This window comes from Plodia interpunctella, chromosome 11, assembly GCF_027563975.2.
Source record: "Plodia interpunctella isolate USDA-ARS_2022_Savannah chromosome 11, ilPloInte3.2, whole genome shotgun sequence".
Classification (NCBI taxonomy): domain Eukaryota; kingdom Metazoa; phylum Arthropoda; class Insecta; order Lepidoptera; family Pyralidae; genus Plodia; species Plodia interpunctella.
The window spans coordinates 9,622,061-9,640,682 of NC_071304.1; the positions used below are offsets into that span (position 1 = coordinate 9,622,061).

The 18,622-nt window shown below is 37.1% G+C and overlaps 1 protein-coding gene across 3 annotated transcripts in view; it reads right to left on the bottom strand.

Moving 5' to 3' along the window:
• Window positions 1-88: 88 nt before the first annotated feature.
• Window positions 89-18,622, bottom strand: part of LOC128673474 (protein winged eye-like) — a 79,709-nt gene continuing 61,175 nt past the window's right edge. For 2 of the 3 annotated variants that reach the window (XM_053751336.1, XM_053751335.1), the window contains exons 9-15: window positions 13,448-13,603; window positions 5,051-7,536; window positions 4,579-4,801; window positions 3,666-4,339; window positions 3,190-3,375; window positions 2,621-2,782; window positions 89-2,268 (exon numbers count right to left, since the gene is read on the bottom strand). In XM_053751336.1, the coding sequence (XP_053607311.1) occupies window positions 2,041-2,268; window positions 2,621-2,782; window positions 3,190-3,375; window positions 3,666-4,339; window positions 4,579-4,801; window positions 5,051-7,536; window positions 13,448-13,603 (4,115 nt within the window). In that variant the 3' untranslated portion in view covers window positions 89-2,040. The remainder of the gene's footprint in view (window positions 2,269-2,620; window positions 2,783-3,189; window positions 3,376-3,665; window positions 4,340-4,578; window positions 4,802-5,050; window positions 7,537-13,447; window positions 13,604-18,622) is intronic. The other variant, XM_053751337.1, reaches the window with a different exon arrangement.

An 18,622-nucleotide genomic window follows, 5' to 3' on the forward strand; every position in this document is an offset into this window, starting at 1 on the left:
AATATATTAATTTTAGTACTAGCAGCTGCTATTCCGCAACGAAAGTTTTAAATACTTGGGATAATGATTAACAAAATTAAACACAAAATTCAGCCAAAAATATTTTATTTAAGCGTATTTATAATCTTTATATTATCAATGCTGATATATTATTAATCTTTAAATCTAATATTTTTATGGCTTTCCCGTTACACACTATGATTATTGGGGATAATTCATAAAGTTTACAACAGTCTTCGATGGAGTAAAGCATTAACTCAATGCCTAAGGCTGTTTTAAAGTTTACGAAATTAACCTAAGTTAGTATACATCAGCTGGGCCGAGCCAACTTCGATCATCAACATCAAGTTTGTACTTATTTATAATAACTTTCTCAGATACCTTTATTTTTTAAAATAACAAGCTACTTTATGATAATATAAAAATACCACTTTCTTTCAATATTGTTTCCAAATTCGCACTTTAGTTTTTCTCTTTATTTATATATAATTGTCTTTCATTCATTGATTCGATAGGTTAAGTGTGTATATGTATGCTTACATAAAAAAGAAAAAACAGTGTCCTAATATTACAACTTATAAAAAACTTAGGTATCTAAATCGTATATTTAAAACGAAAAGTACGACGCACGCAAATATATATGAAGTACTTTATGTACTCTAGAAGATATAAAAGTTATTTGGCCACTTAAAAAGACCGAACGAGCTTAAAAATACAACGTTAAGTCATCTAACTTATAATAACGACATAAAGGCTGAATAATTTCCAACATTTTCTTACAAACTCATTGGCCACTCGTACAAAACCTACCTACAGCCCTATCATGGTCGACCTACCTACATCCCTGTCTTTTCAGTCCCTTTATGTACTTCAGATATGAATGAAAAGGATAAAAAGCAGGGTTTCGATCATACCCTGTAGAAATAATACGTATAAAATATAAAGATTAATAGTTTTAATGGTAAATGGCAACGTTTAGATCAAGCAATTTAGAAACTATAATTATTGCGTGTATATAGTAAGAGCATAAAGCATACTGGCTACTTTCGGAAAATATCTATATACAATCTTAACTATGCCGAAAATAAACGATAGTACGAAGCATCTAGCACCATTTTGATAATATAAAGAATACTTTAATTAACATAATATTATCAACCAAAAAATATAAAAATCAGTGAAAAAACAATATAAATAACAAACAGTTCATAGAACCACATCGGGCAATATTTAGTATGACATAATTTATCCAAAAAAATATCAAAAGCACGACTAAGAAAGTTCACTGGGTAATTTTGAATAAAATAATGGACTAGCTGAAACAGTATTGCATTTCAATGATAATAGACATTTTATATGATGAAAAACTACGTATACATAAAAATCTAAGAAATAGAATAATAATATACATAGAAAATACAACTACCTGTACACTGAGATTACAGCGTTAGACGTATAAAAAATAAATCACATGTCATCACCAATTCGGTCGCCCGATTTTTATACCTTATTCTTTTCTCGTAAAGTCTATTGTCATAACCACCATTACTCACAAACTCGGCCCACGCAAACCCCAAGAAACATCAACATTCCAAAATGGATACCGCTATATAACGTAACAAGGGTAACTTTAACATGTTCGTTTGTAGTCGATATAAATCGTCTCGAGGACGGGTAAGGTGAAAAATTGTCACAAATTGAGCTTCAAAATCTACATTGTACTTTAAGACCTTGTATTAAGTGATCCAAGCTATGTGGAACATTCCATGTTACACGAATTGCAAAAGAATCTACTCATACACACTCTAAACATCGAGATAGTAGTAAAAATCTGTACTTTCAATTAAACCTATTGACGAATCTATCTATTACAACGATCAAAACTTTTTGATTGCACTGCAAAAATTCAAGTTGGTCAGAAAACTATGAGGCCAGGACAAATTGGAAGTGCGCAGCACCTTATTTTGACCTCACACGATTCTCCCTCCAACCATAAAAAAATCAACTGCCTGGTCGAAAATACCAGGCAGTTATAACTGCTTAGGAGGTTGTTGCGAAAGGAATGTCGGATTCCATTCGCAGACTCTGTTGCGTGGGGTCGTAATGCCCGGCTAAATAATACACATCGTTGTTATCGTACACAGTGCTGTATTTCACCGGGTCATCGCCCATGCGCTCCTTGTACTGCGCCAGTGGTAAAACTTCACATTTGTGTGATATCGTTTGGACGTCGTTCTCATCCATATGGGGAGATTCGAACAGGCCTCCCTGTAATCATAAATAATAATACTTTACAATTTTGAAGAAACGGCTGTGGAAGGTTTGCTGGATAATTGAGTTGTGACGTTATAACCATACATATTAAAGTTTGTCTCTAGCATTATCTATAGATTCAATGGATAGGTATAAAAAAAAAATAAACTTAAAATATTAAGAAACCCCCTCATATTTTGCTGCTGGAAAAAAAACAGGAAAGCAAATCTTTTCTCTGGACCGATGTTGTTGGAATTTGGCTCACAGACAGATGAAACCTTCATGAGTAACATAGGCTACGTTTTTTCATTATGGTTGTACCCGAGGGATACTGGGGCGGGCGGCTTGTAAACAAAGAAATTGTTACCGGATAGTGAAGCGGCGCAGTGAGTCCCGTGGTCTCCTCAGGGTGGTAGAACCAGTTGACGCGCACGGCCATGGCGCCGCGCGCCTCCCACAGCGACACGATGCGCCCGATGTAGGGCCGGTCGGGCCGGCCCGTCGACAGGAACACTGCCGCGTCGCCCACCTGGAGACAACACGACAATATCCTCAATACTCTCAAAGATCGAAGCTCCGGAGGCTCCGTTGGCCTCCTGCGATTTAATTGCATAAAAGGAGACTCCCACAATTAGTTTTAAGACCATGTTTATTTTCAAAAATATTATTTTTTTGTTTCTTTTTTAATAATTATTATTTCAAATAGTTAACCAGAAAAACATGTAGATAAGGTAGGGGCGTAGCGGTACGCCTGGTATAAATATTTTAGAATTTCGTGAATTCCGTGATCTTATATTTAATGAAGAAAAGCGGTCACAACATTTTGTAGCCTACAAAGCCCTAGGTATCGGGCACGCACTACGTTGTGACCCATAACTTCCCACAATAAATGTGTATCTATGGCATTTTCTAAAATCTATCCGTCAAAATACTTACATTCAAAATTTCTTCCCCTCGCTGTATAGCCCGGTAGAACAACTTGCGGTGCCTGGGTCTTGCCGTCCGTCTGTAGGCAGGCCCGTGCCAGCGCCACAGCGCCCCGCCAGGTAGGAAGGCGGCCATCTTGCTGACCCCGCCGCAAGCGCCATCAGATGACGATGACACAGTGCGCTTCTTTGTCTTCTGGAAAATGGACAAAATCTTGTAAAATCAGAAATTTATCGAAACCGAAAAATCATCCCAGACAGACAACGGAATATAACCATTGGTACTAGAAATCTGAAAATGTGCTGCACTGACGAAAATTACATCTCAATCTGTGGGTAGTCAGTACATTATATATCGATGCAATAAAAAATCTTTCTGTAGGTAAAAGAAATACTTTGTTTATTATTTCTAAACACCTATCTACAGGATTGAAATTAATAATGTATTTTTACGTTGAGTATTCATAAATAAATGTATAAGTTTACCTTTTTGCCACCGTCGCTAGTCGAAGCCATGGGCTCATCTTCCAACCCTATGCCACTATCTTTCAAATTATCTTTAGGTTCTTCGTCTTTTTTCAGAGTTATCTTGCCCAAATTGCTGAAGTCCAGTATGGCTGTTTTAACCAACGCCTTCTTCGACAAAACAGCTTTTTTGATAACAGTCTTCATTTTCTCATCTGGCGATTTCTCAACCGCTATTAACGTTGATAGTCTATCATTAGAATCGACTGAATCTTCATTGGATTTATTAGAATCAATATAATCGGACGACGACTTGTGTCTTTGATTATCATCGCCTGAAGAGCTTGACTGTTCTTTGCAGCTAGAGTGATGTCTTTTTCTGTGTTTCCTGTGATGTTTCTTGTGATGTCGTCTATGTTTACAATGTTCTTCGCAGCATTTATGTTTCTTCTTCTTCTTTTTAACATAATCACCGGCTGTAGGGTCGTCTTCACTAGACTGACGTTTCATCTTTTCTTTTCTGTGCTTTTTCAATTTTTTCCGATCTCTATGTTTGTCTTCTTCATTTTGCTCTTTCTGTCTCGTTTCCGAGTTGGATTTTACTTCAGCACTGGTATAAGGTACTACTTTCTTTTCTTCTGTAACACTGGTATTTCTTCTTCGCTTCCCTAACGTGAACAGCGGGTTTTCGTATTCTGAAAAATTAACAATAGCTTCATTAGTATATTTCAATAGGATACAGGATATAATTGTAGTAATGATTATTTTGACTTAAGTTTAGATACGCAAGAGTAATTATATTACCAATTTAAAATCCTATGTTGATGTATATAGTTTTTAGTTAAATTTGACGCTTTCTAAATCTATGCTTTACATGTAATGTCATGTTTTACTATAATATACCTATTTATTGGAAGTAAATAGAAATTCTTACCGACAACAGGGTAGTTCGGCTCCAAAAACCTGATGTCTTCAATGGCTATCCTCCCTGAGTCCCCATCGTCGAACTCCACCGCCACGAACTTGTCGTCATGTGGGTCTGGAGACGAGACGGCCACTGTACCTGGGTACAGGCAGCGGTACTGCTGCGACCAGTAGGCGCAAATACGAGAGCCAGATGGCAATTCCGTTACCGATGTGGGACTCACTTCTAAGATCTGGGAAAGAATTGAGTTCAATTATATATAAAAAAAAATTGTAAACGTGTTACGTGTACCATATATAGGCAGTACATGTCAAATTTAAACATTTTGCTGTATGGGCTAGCAACCTGATAATTTAATCTCTCAATTCCACAAATAAACCCGCAATGTAGCTATATTAATAAAGCCTGGTAAATACAATTTACAAAAATGAAATTTTGCGGACAGAAAAAAGCATAAGCATAAAATATCAAAACTACTTACAGCATCCCTCAATGTTTCTTCTCTTGACAGTATATGAGGTTTATTCCCTCGCTCTCCATCTAACGTAATAGCATATACATCAGGTGCTTGGACTGCACTAAGTTTGCCAGCATAGAATAACCCACCCATGGCAGTAAGCACCCGAGGAGATGAATCAAGTTTATCTTCCGTGAGAGTACATCTAGAAACTGCTTGTACCACTGGTTCTGAGGAACCTGCCTCTCCTGTGGTCCCATCATTTTTATCTTTAGATTTAACACTCTTCCGCCTCTTTTTAGCACGACGACGCTCCTTATCTCTATCACTAGACCCACTGCCTCGCCTCATGGCAAATTCCAATTCCGGCAAATCATCTCTTGAATGCTTCCGAGCTAAACGATCCACTTTCTCCCTATTTTTCTGTCGAACTTCATTCAAACTTTCCATAGAGGAACTCGCGGATCTATTAAGGCTCCATTCATTATCATCTTCCTCGGAATGTATTTTCAAAATTGGCTCCGCTTTTAATTTTGGACGAACTTTGCTAGTCCGACCATCTTCTCTTGAAGGCTCACCTCTTGTACATAGTATTCCGCCTTTCAGTTTACCTTTCGCTAAAAGATATCCCACGATACTGCTCTTAGATTTAGGTTTCTTAGCTACGATCGTTTCCGTAGAATCAGGACTGGAAACCTTCCGAGGTCTTCCAACTTTCCGTTTTTTAGAGGATCCTCTATCTGAATCCGGTGATAAGGCTGGTGTAGAAGAAGCTGGCGAAGGTGTAGATAAGGCAGGTAAGGGCGGAGTCAAAGCATTTAATTGTGCTCGTTTTTCATCACATTGTCTTTGCAAATCTTGTAATCTTTCTCGCATGTCTTTTTCCATGGCATTCACAAGATCTTGTGCAGAAGCCACGGCCGGGGCATGTGAGCAAGACGATAAACCACATGAACAGGCAGTAATGCGACGCAAACTAGCCTCTAATTCCCCTCCTCTCCCTCTTCCTTCGTCGTGTTCTCTCTCACGTTTGTGTCGACGCATTTTATCAAGCTTATGTCTTAATCGCTCCTCTCTATCTTGGCTCCTTTTTCTTTTCCTCTCACTTGAAGAGTCGCCATCTCTATGCCTATGTTTCTCTTTCTTTTGAGATATTCTGTCCCTATCAGTAGGGCTCATTAAAGGCTCACTTTTAATAAATGGACGGGAAGACATAGGTGGCGGACTTTCAACCACTTCCTCCATAAACCGTTGCTCAGCTAACGCACACAACAAACCAAGACCGTCGAGAGAAGGTTTTGCTCGTGCGCTCGTACTTGGTTCTGCTGTAGAAAATTCAAATCTTCTAGTTTGTTCTGGTTCTGCAATACGTGGAGATTTCGGAGAAGTTTTAATCAAAATATTCAATTTTGATGAAGTTCTGGTGTCGATTGTTAGTGGACCAGGCTCTAGTGTAGGCATACTGGTTCCTGGAGTAGTTCTTTCAAACTGTTCAATACTATTGGACAATAATTCTAATCCGCTTACATCTACCATTGACCTTGAACTAGTTTGTGCTGATAAAGGTTGTGAAATTGGTGAAGTACTACCTGTATCAATAACTAAATCATTAGAACCACCACTACTTGAATTATCCAACGATTCATCTCTTTCTATTGCATCTATAGCTTTTTCTACAGCTCCAACCACCGATGAATTTGCCAGGCATTCGGATGATGAGTCTTCCGCGCTATCTATGGACGCTACTGAGCTTAAGCCAGGTTGTAAAATTGATGTTTGTGTTTGCATCATCGCAGAAGATTCCTCAGGAAAATGGGCAACACCGATACAAGCGACATCTCTCTCGTCTTCATCAGCTTGATTTGGGGAATCGTCATCATCATCGATGTGGTCTGTTTGGTTTGAAGCATCTCTATGTGCTGGGACTTCAGGAGTTTCAGGAGGCGGCGTTGGTGGTGCAGCCGGAGAGGTGGCTTGACTCCTACACGCTTGTTCTGCAAAATCTGGTTGATAATACAAATGTGTGGTCATGACGGGTTGCTGCATAGGTTCTGGCGCAAATTGCGGTGGTGGTGGTTTCTCCTGAGGTGGTTCGGGTTCTATTTTTATAAGAGCGTGAGGGGTAAGAAGAGGTTGTATGATGGGTTTCCGCTTGTCAGTATGGGATGGATGCGGTTGAGGTTGTGGAGCTGGGGCTAGGGTGACCAATCTGGTAGAATGAGTATGCGTATGTTGCAGAGTAGCAGTAGAGGCTAGGAGGTCGCCTGGTAAGAGTTGCAGATGGGACGGGTGCGGGGCAGGCGGGAGGAGGAGAGGAGCGGAGGGGTACGGGACGCCGCCCCAGACGACGGTGTGCGGGAGGTCTGGCGGCGCGGGCAGCAGAAGTAACGCGCCGGTTGTGGGTTCGCGGACCAGTTGGTAGCCCCCCATAGAGGAGACGCCGCCGCCGACGGGGCCCACGCCGCCAACGCCGACTCCTCCCACCATCATGCTCTCCATCGACACTTGGGCTGAAAAGATAATGTTTAGAATTTGTTTACTTATATTTCTTTGTTTATTTATAATTCAGAACAATATTAGGGACTAATATACCAAGGAAACTTGATGATGATGATATGAGATTCTATAAAATCAAAAATCAATCAAAATCATATCATATATTCAGAAATTAGGCCTTCACAGGCACTTTTCACGTCATATTCTAAATTAAATTATGTTTACCAAAGCTACAAACTACTAGCATTTCGGAACGACCACTGCTGAGAAGAAATGCCGAAAGAAACTCATTCAAACAGTTTTAGTCCCTATTATGCCAGAAGGGCTTACCATTTTTTAAATATAAAATTGTTTTTTATCAGTAATATACCAATGTAAGTACACAATAAAGTACATGGTCAAAAGGTCAAGAAAAGATATAAATAATAATAAAAAAGTAAGATCAAGTGTGAGAGGTGGAAGTTTTAGGAAGGGTCCAAGGTTTTTTATCATTTAAATAGTCGCTAATCGTGTAATAAGCATTAGCCATTAAAGCATTTTTAATATATGATTCAAATTTTGGCATTGGCAAGTTAATAGTCTCTACAGGGAGTTTATTGAACAATTTTACACTTTGACCCACGAAAGACCGCCTAACCTTTTTAAGATAGATAAGGTCGCTTCTTACACGTATTTTTATTTATACATTTGAGACTATAGGAGAAAGGAATGCCCTTGCATCAGTCGTGTATGATTAGGTACCTCTCCTTGCTATATATTTTTTCATTAAAATTTTTCATACGAGTTAAAGCAACGATTACACACACAGTTCACACGAAACATGGCGGAACGCCCCAAAAATTATCAGTGCGTGAACAAAACGAAAACTCGTTAATTGATGCTAAAATGAATTTGACGAATCGATTACGATAAATACAATTCTTTTTCTATTCACGTGTTTATAATTTTTGTTAGATGCGTCAAAACATTATATATTATATATAGATATTATAAATGCGAAAGTTTCTGAGGACGTATTATGTATACTATGCATGTGTGTATGTTTGTTACTCTTTCACGGAAAATCTACCGGACGGATTGTTATGAAATTTGGTACACGGGTAGAATATAACCTGGAGTAACAACTAGGTAGGGTACTTGTTATCCCGAAATTCCCACGGGAGCGAAGCCCCGGGGCGCAGCTAGTTATCTATAGTTATATACTTATTGTTCCTCATAAATAAATAAGAAACTGTCGTTAGTTTTTGATTATAACTAAATTGAAAAGTCTTCCAAAATAGGTAGTACCTACTACTATCCACTACCCACTGGTACTACTACATATACCATAAGTGAGTGGTTCTCTGAGCGTTTCGACCGCTGCTGTTGCGCGGTCATTACCATCCATCAATTTTCTTAAGGAAGGAATCATTTCCAAAATCAATCATTCATAACATTGACATCAGTACAATACAGAGTAATTAATGTAAAGTCATATAGTAAAACTCATTCTTGTCTTTGTTAAAAATTGATAAATTCTAATGACAACGCGACGGCAGCCGTTGAAACGCTCTGCGAACCATCCTTGTACCAACACAACAAGTAAATAAATAAAATTAAATAAATATATTAGGGCAAATTACACAGATTGAGCTAACCCCAAAGTTCTAGACTTGTGTTATGGGATACTAACTCAACGATACTATATTTTATAACATATACATATATAGATAAACATCCAAGACCCGAGCTAATCAGAAAAAGATCATTTTCCATCATTACCCGTCAGGAGATCGAACCCGGGACCTCTCGGTTCAGAGGCAAGCACTTTACCACTGCGCCACGGAGGTCGTCAAAGTGTTTTAGAATAGATACCTTAATTATACTTAGTAGGTAGGTGTAGTAGACAACTGTTTTAGTGGACTGCCATAGTTTTTTTATTCATGAGGAACACTAATCACTACTATAGATAATATCGATAATACCTACTTCCGGAACTATCGATAGTCAAATCGATACTTAATCGAAATTATCGAGACTGTAACAGTGGGAGCTTTGAGACATTTCTCTTTTCAGCCATTTCTATTGTGATTTCTTATGACATAGTAAAAATAAAAAATCATTCTTATCCCTCGCAGTCGCGCGCGTGCTTGTGTAACAAGAAGTTCTTACTGTTTTGTATGCTATAAATCACTAGATTTTGCGGTGTGTTTAAACGTTAAAAGCGATTTTAATCATACAACATCTTCATATTGCTTTTCAGTTTCCGATTCCGAACGTGTGTAATGTGAAATAATCTCTACAAAGCACACTAACACACATGATACACACATGCACATGCTATTTTGACTAATTTTGAAAGTTATTTTATGAGATGAAAAATTCAAGACTCGAATTCCCGCGAGTCGAAGCCAGAGTTCTAATTTTTTTCATATCATTAAATGTTCTCAAAATGTTTTAAATGTCGCAATGGTTGTACTTCGCACAGACCGATTGTTGAAAGTCATCCAATGTGTAAACGTAGTTTTACAATTCTTCACAACACAGTACAAGATTATGCTATACCATACGTAATAACATTTTAATTTAAGACCTTAACGAATACTTCCTAATCATCCTTGGAAATTAACAATGAACACACATTCTTAAGAATGCAGAAAGTAACGGCTTTACATCCAAATCACCATTAACCGAGCGCTGCAAATAAGAAAAACATAAACGTAAAAAGCGCTAATGCCCAACACTAAAACACTCAAGGCGGTGAATGTCAAAGCCCGCCTTTGAGCACGCACCGTTCTCTGATTGGCCGAGACGGTGAAATAGGCGGAGCTTATCGGGCGTGTCGTCAGATGTTAGGGCTGGGCGCGTGTCGATATTTTTTACGATAACATTTTTTTAATGACAGCTAACTTTCGGTGCGTAATTTTTTGTCTGCAAATGACGTGTCGTTTGTCGGATGAACGCCTCAAGTTTTTAAAGCTGAATTATGATTAATAACTACACTACATTGAAATAATGTTTTTTTATCTTAAACTGATTTGCTAGTTGGTGCTCCTGGTGAAAACATATTCCTTGTCAAAACTACAAAATGCTACAATATTTAATTCTTACACTTATTCTTAAAGTTTTTTTGTAGCAGAGAGAGAGAGAGAGAGAGGGACAACAGAATCCAAAACAAAACGTCGTCAGTCGTCATTAAGTATTTCAGATGCTTCGAGTATTAGCTATAAAAATATAATCGATCGATTACTTTTTCCTCGTAACACATATAATTAGCGCTGTAAATTCATCAAATTAAAACTGCAATCAAGAAAGAAGTGTTAAATACCATATTTAATGATTATTCGAGATGCCAGGCGAGGGTCTATAATAAACGGGATCTGGTTACCAATTAGTGATTGAGCCCTACAATAAGATGATAAATTCTTCGATTGCATCTGGTGACGACAGATAGTTTCGATGGCGGCCGATGGAAGAATTTTGAATGTCTTTAAGTACCTACAGAGGCTCAACAGTATACCTATAATTATGCAACAATAATTCTCAAACCCATTCAAGATACATGAAAAGAAGTAGATCACGTTGGAATTCAGAAGATCATGTTTCCGTAGTTCAATAATGATTTGGTATATTTGTGTCTTTAATCTTGTATTGAACGAATGAATAAAACGAAAAAAAAAACAAGACGGGGCCGAAGAAGAGCGAATCGACCACATATAAATTTAATTTCGAGTCATTAAATGTACACTTAGGTAATGACTCGATAGTCGTACTCCCTCCAATTTTTTCCATATTCGTTTCGGTCCTTTGTCAAAACTTTCCAGTTATTGGATTCCAATGACTGGTAAGTAGGATGTAATCAGCCCAATCTATATCGTGGTTCAGTTTATTCATCAAGATTAAAATAATGTCCCAATTTCAATAACAAAACAGACATACAAAAACCGAGACAGGTGTAACTAAAGAAAGGCTTTTAAAAAGGAATATTGGCTTGAAAAAACGTGCCAAAAGTCGCGATTAAGCAATTAAAGACAAAGAATTGATTATGCCAAAAGTGTGGGGCCGTAATGAACGAGATCCGGTCCTGAGCTCTGAATAAGATCGAGAAAAAGAAAGATTTGAAAACCCTTTTTTGTCATTGGTTTTGTAGATTGTTTATTTATATGTAAGTTGCGTAGAATTACGATATTTTCCGTAATTACATTGAATGTGCCATTGATGGGACGATGGATATAAATAATTTAATCGTAGACCCGTTTACTTATAGGACCACGAGTTGCGATGAGCTCTGCTCTGCGCACGTTTAAGGTCAACGTTAAATTTGACGACGCAACTCACCATTAGTATCAAACAGCATTCTTAAATCATAATGGGTATTGTTAAATCTATACATATAATAAAACTATGTGTGGACTTTGGACTATGTCTTTACATAGAAGATAATAAAGAAAATAATATATGAGGGATCTTTATGGGACTAATAAAAGGCAAAACATTTTTTTTAGAATTTTTGTATTTCTGTATGTTAGTCCACGCATCACGCAAAAACTACTGGATGGAATTTGATGCCGTTTACATTACAATTGTATAGCCTATCTAACTTAAAATCGTTTATAGGTTTCATCGCGATACGTTGCCTAGATCCCGAGATATCGATACTAATAAGTTATGACCGAACGCACGGTGTAAACACGGGCAAAACTGCGGCTAAAAGTTAGTATGATATAATAGATAGGTAATGCTGTTTATTTTTATGATGGGATTTTGGCAAACTTAAAATAAGTGGTATATTTTAGTATCGTACTTAAACGTTATGTCAAAGTTACGATAAAAAAAAAAAAAACAATTTTCTTGACCACATTATGGGCGCGTCGCGTTGTAAGTTTGTGTTAAGTATACTTAGAACATGGTAATGAAATAAACGAAACAAATAACATACATATATTTATAGCAACAGCTTCATCTGATGTACTTATCTTATACGAAATTACGATTTTCGAGTTGACTATACCTTAAAATTTTGCATTTTTTGAGGTGAGTATTTATGATGAAAAGACCGGTATAAACCGTAGGGCACGACTATTTAATGTTCAGCAAATTAATAATACGTAATATAAGCTAGTAAATCTAAATAACCTGGTAAATTGAAGTATCGATACATTTTTTACCGTAACGTATGTGACCACATCCCTATCGGATGTTTTTATAAAAAATCGTCAAACTTACAAATAATTTATATTAAATTACCTATGTATCTGTGTATGTAAAGGTCTAGTAAATTATAGTGTCAAATAAATACAAAATAAGCCGCATCTTAGGACCTATAAATTTATTTACAAGAGGGATGACGTTAAGCTGGCGACAATATAGACGTTTTCATTTAGTCTGACCACGGGCTCGCGGCTACATAGCCTATAATCCCACCAGGAAACGGAAATACGAGGTAGGTAAGTATGTAAGTAGACACGTCTAAAACGTACGGTAAGTTTTAAATTGCAACAACCAAAACAAATTTATCAATGTCAGTTCAAAAACTAGTTACAAGAATGCTATTGTTACAGCTACGTGCATGATGTGAAAAAAAAAAAAACAATGAATTAAAACAGAAACAATACAATAAGATAAAAAAAAACTCGAAGGCGCCAAAGTAGCTACGCGCAAACACGGCAACACAGCAACAAATCGACCGATTTAAGAAGTTCACCCATGCAACCACTTGTTGTACTAAACAAGAGTCTTCTTAATTTGGTCGCGTAAACAGAACCAGTCAGGCAGTATTGACCGAACAAGTACAGTTGCAATGCCGCTACCAAAGCACCATGACCCAAGAGGTGTTGTTTCCAAATAGGCGGGATAACTATTTATTTGTTGCTGAAACGGCGGTCTCGCAATGCAGTTGGCGCGTAGCTACCAGGCGATCATGAGGTTGTAGGAGGTGTGTCTTACCGGTTGGGTACTGCCAGAGGGGCGCGGGCGGTGCGGCAGGGGGTGGAGCCGGCCAGGCGAGAGGGGCCGGGCGATCGTCGCAGAGTACGTTGGCCACGCCCACCGTCATGGCCGCTTGCGCCGCGTCTACGGAATGACAACAGAATGACGCGGCGCCTGCAAGGAGCGGACGTCGCACCACGCGTCATGATAAAAACATCATCAGACAAAATAATACATGGAAATAAATAAAAGTTTATTAATTGATAAAAATGTATGTATACTTATTGGTCTATACAATGAACCACGTTTCACCAACGCATATCGTTTAAATTTAAAACATTAATTTAAACTCAGCATTTTTTTTTCAAATAATTAGAAAAACAAAGTAAATGCTATACGTAGATAATATCAATAGGAAACTCTAAATACAAATGCAATTAGACTAAAAATTCTGACAAATGGCATTTGTCAGAATTTTCCTACATAGGAAGCGCTTTATATTCTCGTACTCGTCGTATTAGTGGTTGCGTTATTTTTATTTTTAATTGCTGTTACGATTGATTTTGTATAATTTACGTTCTATAGGTAGCTAGCACATTATAATCAAATAATTTTTAGCGCAATACATAAACAATGTTCGTGCCGACGAAAAGTCAAGCTACTTACATTGAGCATTCGATATAATTTATTTTTTATCGTTAATTAGCATTTTTTATGAGCACTTTCCAATTCTCATGCTCCAAACTATGAAATATGTCTCATAATACGTGTAACTATCGATAACAGATTGACCACGTCATTGTTGTTAGCGACTGTTGTTCACCGCGACTTCTTTCGTGATGCGACCTCTACATTAGAAATCTCGCGACATTTGATAGTTGACGTCAATAATTAACTAATTTAAGTAACTACCATCTTTGAAACGCAAGTGAAAAAACGGCGCATCTCCACAGCCTTTTCTCAAGATAACAATATAAAAAAAAAACAAAGTGCAGCCGGTCGCAGATGGCTAAGTGCACCTGGGTGTAACCAATAGAGACCGGCTGCACCTGTACAAGTCTAGTCGGAATGGCAACCTAACCTAGGTTAAGCTTAAAAGTATTCAGGTTACAATTAGGTTTAACAAACTGCGAGTATTTTGATCCCCTTCTGGCATGATATACCCGTATTCTTCTCAGCATTGGTCGTTCCGAAATGCCAGTAGTTTGTGTCTTTTTGAGAAATTACTGTATAAAAAATTTGACGTGGAATGTGCCGGTCTAATTTCCGAATGAACGATTTGATTTGAGACCGGCTGCACCACAGTCTGGCCCCGCACTTCGGGGTTTAACCGTTAGAGATATACTTAACACACGTTATTTTATTAATGAGGATTTTCTTAACCCCGCAGATGACCGGACACAATGTCAATTGGTACCAAAACGTACGGTCCAATACTTTGTTGTCATTGATCGATAGATACGATTTCACACATCCGCAGTTGTTAACAAAACGTTATGACAACACTCTATCTGACTCATTGCCCACCACAAGCTTCCGATGCTTGCCACATAAATTTATATTTAAAAAATGGTAAGCCCTTCTGGCATAATAGGGACCAACACTGTTTGAATGAGTTTCTTTCGGCATTTCTTCTCAGCAGTGGTCGTTCCGAAATGCTAGTAGTTTGTAGCTTTGGTAAACATCATTTAATTTAGAATATGACGTGAAAAAGTGCCTGTGAAGGCATAATTTCTGAATAAATGATTTGATTTTGATTCTGATTTTGATGAATGAAAACATCGTGAGGAAACCTGAAATTGTTTAACAAATTATCCACTAGGGTGTGTGCGGCTATTGCCTACCTATATAAATGTCGACAGGTAGTCATAAAAATCATGTCATGCCTTTAGGCGATTAGAATAAAATCTGACACCAGTGTTAGCAATAACACACTCAAAAAGAACAGGCGTAGATATTCTAAAAACCCTAGCGCATGACTTTCGACAGTCCTGGTCTAAAGATTTGAACCATATTGCAGTATTAATAATTAGCTACTCGCCCCGGCTTCGCTCGAGTAAAACCATAATATAAAGTAGCCTATGTCACTCCTGAATGTTTCGCCTATCCCTGTGTCAAATTTCATCAAAATCAGCACAGTAGTTTTTGAGTTTTGTTCATTATAAATAAAAAAAATACTAATATTTTCTCTTTATAATATTAGTATAGAAATATGAACAATATGAATAATTCTACAGTTTGTTTCTTTATATCAAGCTTTCCCGATGCGAGAATTGCCATCGGTTAACATTGCCGATCGTGGCGAATTCGAAGCACCTACATTGCCGGTTTTTGCTCGCAATTATACAAGCTCGCGCGTCAAAACTGAGCAACGTATCGGCCTACTTCGATTCGGCCAAAATTTTATGTTCTGTCATTCCCAAAATTCACGCGTGTAAAGCCGATGGCTAAAGCTAGTCTATGAGTTCACTCAATGTTTCAAAAGGAATTGAATTAGTTTACATGGTGACTTTTTGTCTACATCCTCAGTATATGATCTGAACAACTTTTAGTAAGAGGGTAACTCCGTCATCGCGAAAAAAAAATCTGCTGTTCTATATAAAATTGAATGCCTAACTTGTGGAAAATATAAAGTTAAGCATACGAAAAGTTGTTCAGTACCATGTACCTGAGCATGTAGATAAAATACTAATGCCAATTAATGTATAACAAATCACACGGTCGGTCTCGTAGAACGTCGGGAACCAAACCACGTGTCGAGAGCTGAGACCTTCCACGATTGCTTGCGTGTTTCAATAACCGACTGTATGAACAAAGTAGGTAGGTCCATTGTTGTATGTGGTAGTACTGACAGTAGGACTACCAATGATCGTTACAGTTTTAGATTATGTTTTAGACACTAGAACACTGTGCTTATAGTAAAACGAGTCACCAAACAAGTTTGTCTTTAATTTTAAACTACTTTTAGATAAAATGGCGTACTTTATGTTCTCCGCGCAGGTTAAAGTTAACGTAAAAAGTTGACTGGTATTGCACCAGTCAACTTTTATAAAATAAATTAAATAAAATATAACACACTTAAATAAAATACTAAGTGAGCTCAATTGTTTGCATTTTTTGCATGCAATGCAACATGCGTCACGTCACGTCCATTATCATAAATGCGTACCTTTACCGGATATAGGTATACATTAGAATTATACAATGTTGCTCTGTAGCAACAATGTATAATTCTAATAATGTAATCTAATGTAATAAGATTCAGTGCAAAGGTCTTTGAGCATCTGCAGTGTTTGTTTCCAAGTAGGTGGGATACCTAATTACCTTTTGCTTGCATAAATTTCTAACAATTTCCTATACGTACCTGGTGGTTCTCACAGCGTTACGACCGCTGCGCTCGCGCTGTCATTACAATTTTTCAAATTTTAACAAAGACAAGAATGAGTTTTACTAATATGACTTTACATTAATTACTATGTACTGTAGTGATGTCAATTTTATGAATGATTGATTTTGGAAATGATTCCTTCCTCAAGAGAATAATTGACGCATCGCAATGACAGCGCGAGCGCAGCGGTCGTAACGCTCTGAGAACCACCAGGTACGTATAGGAAATTGTTAGAAATTTATGCAAGCAAAAGGTAATTAGGTATTTACTAAATATTGATTGAGTATACAAAATAAACTTATTTTTATTCTTCTTTGCGTGCTCTATTGGGTGCTATCTAAATATATTCCCGCCAGAACCGAGCCACTTCGACGGCTTCATCGGAAGCTGCCATCAACTCAGCCCGAGTACAGGGGTTTGGGCACTCGGGACAGGCGAGGAGATGAATGATGATAATCAATATGGGGAGACGCCACAATAGTCAAGCATACTGCATACCCAGTTAATTGTTTTTATTGTTATATATGCAAGTACTTATTGAGCTGAATAAAATACTTAAACACAAAGAAATTATTTATCTAAGTGTAACAGCTACGTCTCCTTAAATTAGCTTAAAATATTCAACATATTAAGTCGTCATTTTCCTATATTAAAAGTCTGAGCGGTAAAAAATCTACTTGGTGATAACAAAATTCGAAATGTTTGACTCTCGATTCTAAGAATCGAGCTCAAATATCGTTCGTACAGCTGATTGTACAACCGGTTTATGTTATGGGCAAAATAAATCCACAGCTACCTAATCCTTTTCCTAAACAACAGGTACCTATACTTATATATATATATATATTACTAGACTTCACATAGAGGCCACTGTTAGGATCTTGATAAATTCCAAACAACTGCTGTTGATATTGTATTTTATTTTTATATTAATTGGGACACATGACAGAGTTCGTAGCCGTAGATTTTTTTCTTTTTTTTTAGAACAACCTTATACAAAAAATTAAAAAAAAATAAAAACTTGTGTTGCCAGCAACAGCCACATTCGAAAGTTTTACGCAAAATAAAGAAAATACTTGTCTTATTTCTATAGAGTTTGTAATGTTTATGAATTCGTTTGCAAATAAACAATCGCGAACCGTTTTGTTACGGTCTAAAACACTTCTTTTTGATGGAAAAATTTCAATTTAATGAACGATCATCTAAGTTTTCTTGTTGATTTCTACAATTGTTTTTTCGTAAATAAAAAACCTAACATATTTTGCTTAAATAAAATAAAAAATTAATGAAAAAGTCCCATCGTCATATTCGTCATTCTTCCCGCAAGAAGACGTAAATATCGGAGCCACAGCGGCGCGAGGAGGCCACTACATTATGAAAGGAAGCACGTGCTGATCTACCTGTCTCATTCCAACGTGTAGCGCTATCTCTGCTTAACAACTGCGCAACATAGAGCACTTAGATAGAGCGAAAACAGATAGGTACTTTGAACTTTTAACAGCCACTCCAAATCGCTTACACAGATATTATACCTATTATTTCAATTAAACTTTTTCTTCTATATTATTTTCTATTCTGAAAAGAAATTAATTAAAAAATAAATAACAAAAAACATATAAGTAGTGTTTAAGATTGATAAGATGTTATGTCAAGTTTACTACTACTTGTATTTTGTACAATAAAAGTTATATTTTTCTATATTTACTAAGTAAATTCTTCTGGATACTCATTATGATAGGAGTTCATATATTTAATAACTAACATTACCACTCATGTTTAATCTGTTTTGTAAATACTCTGTGCGC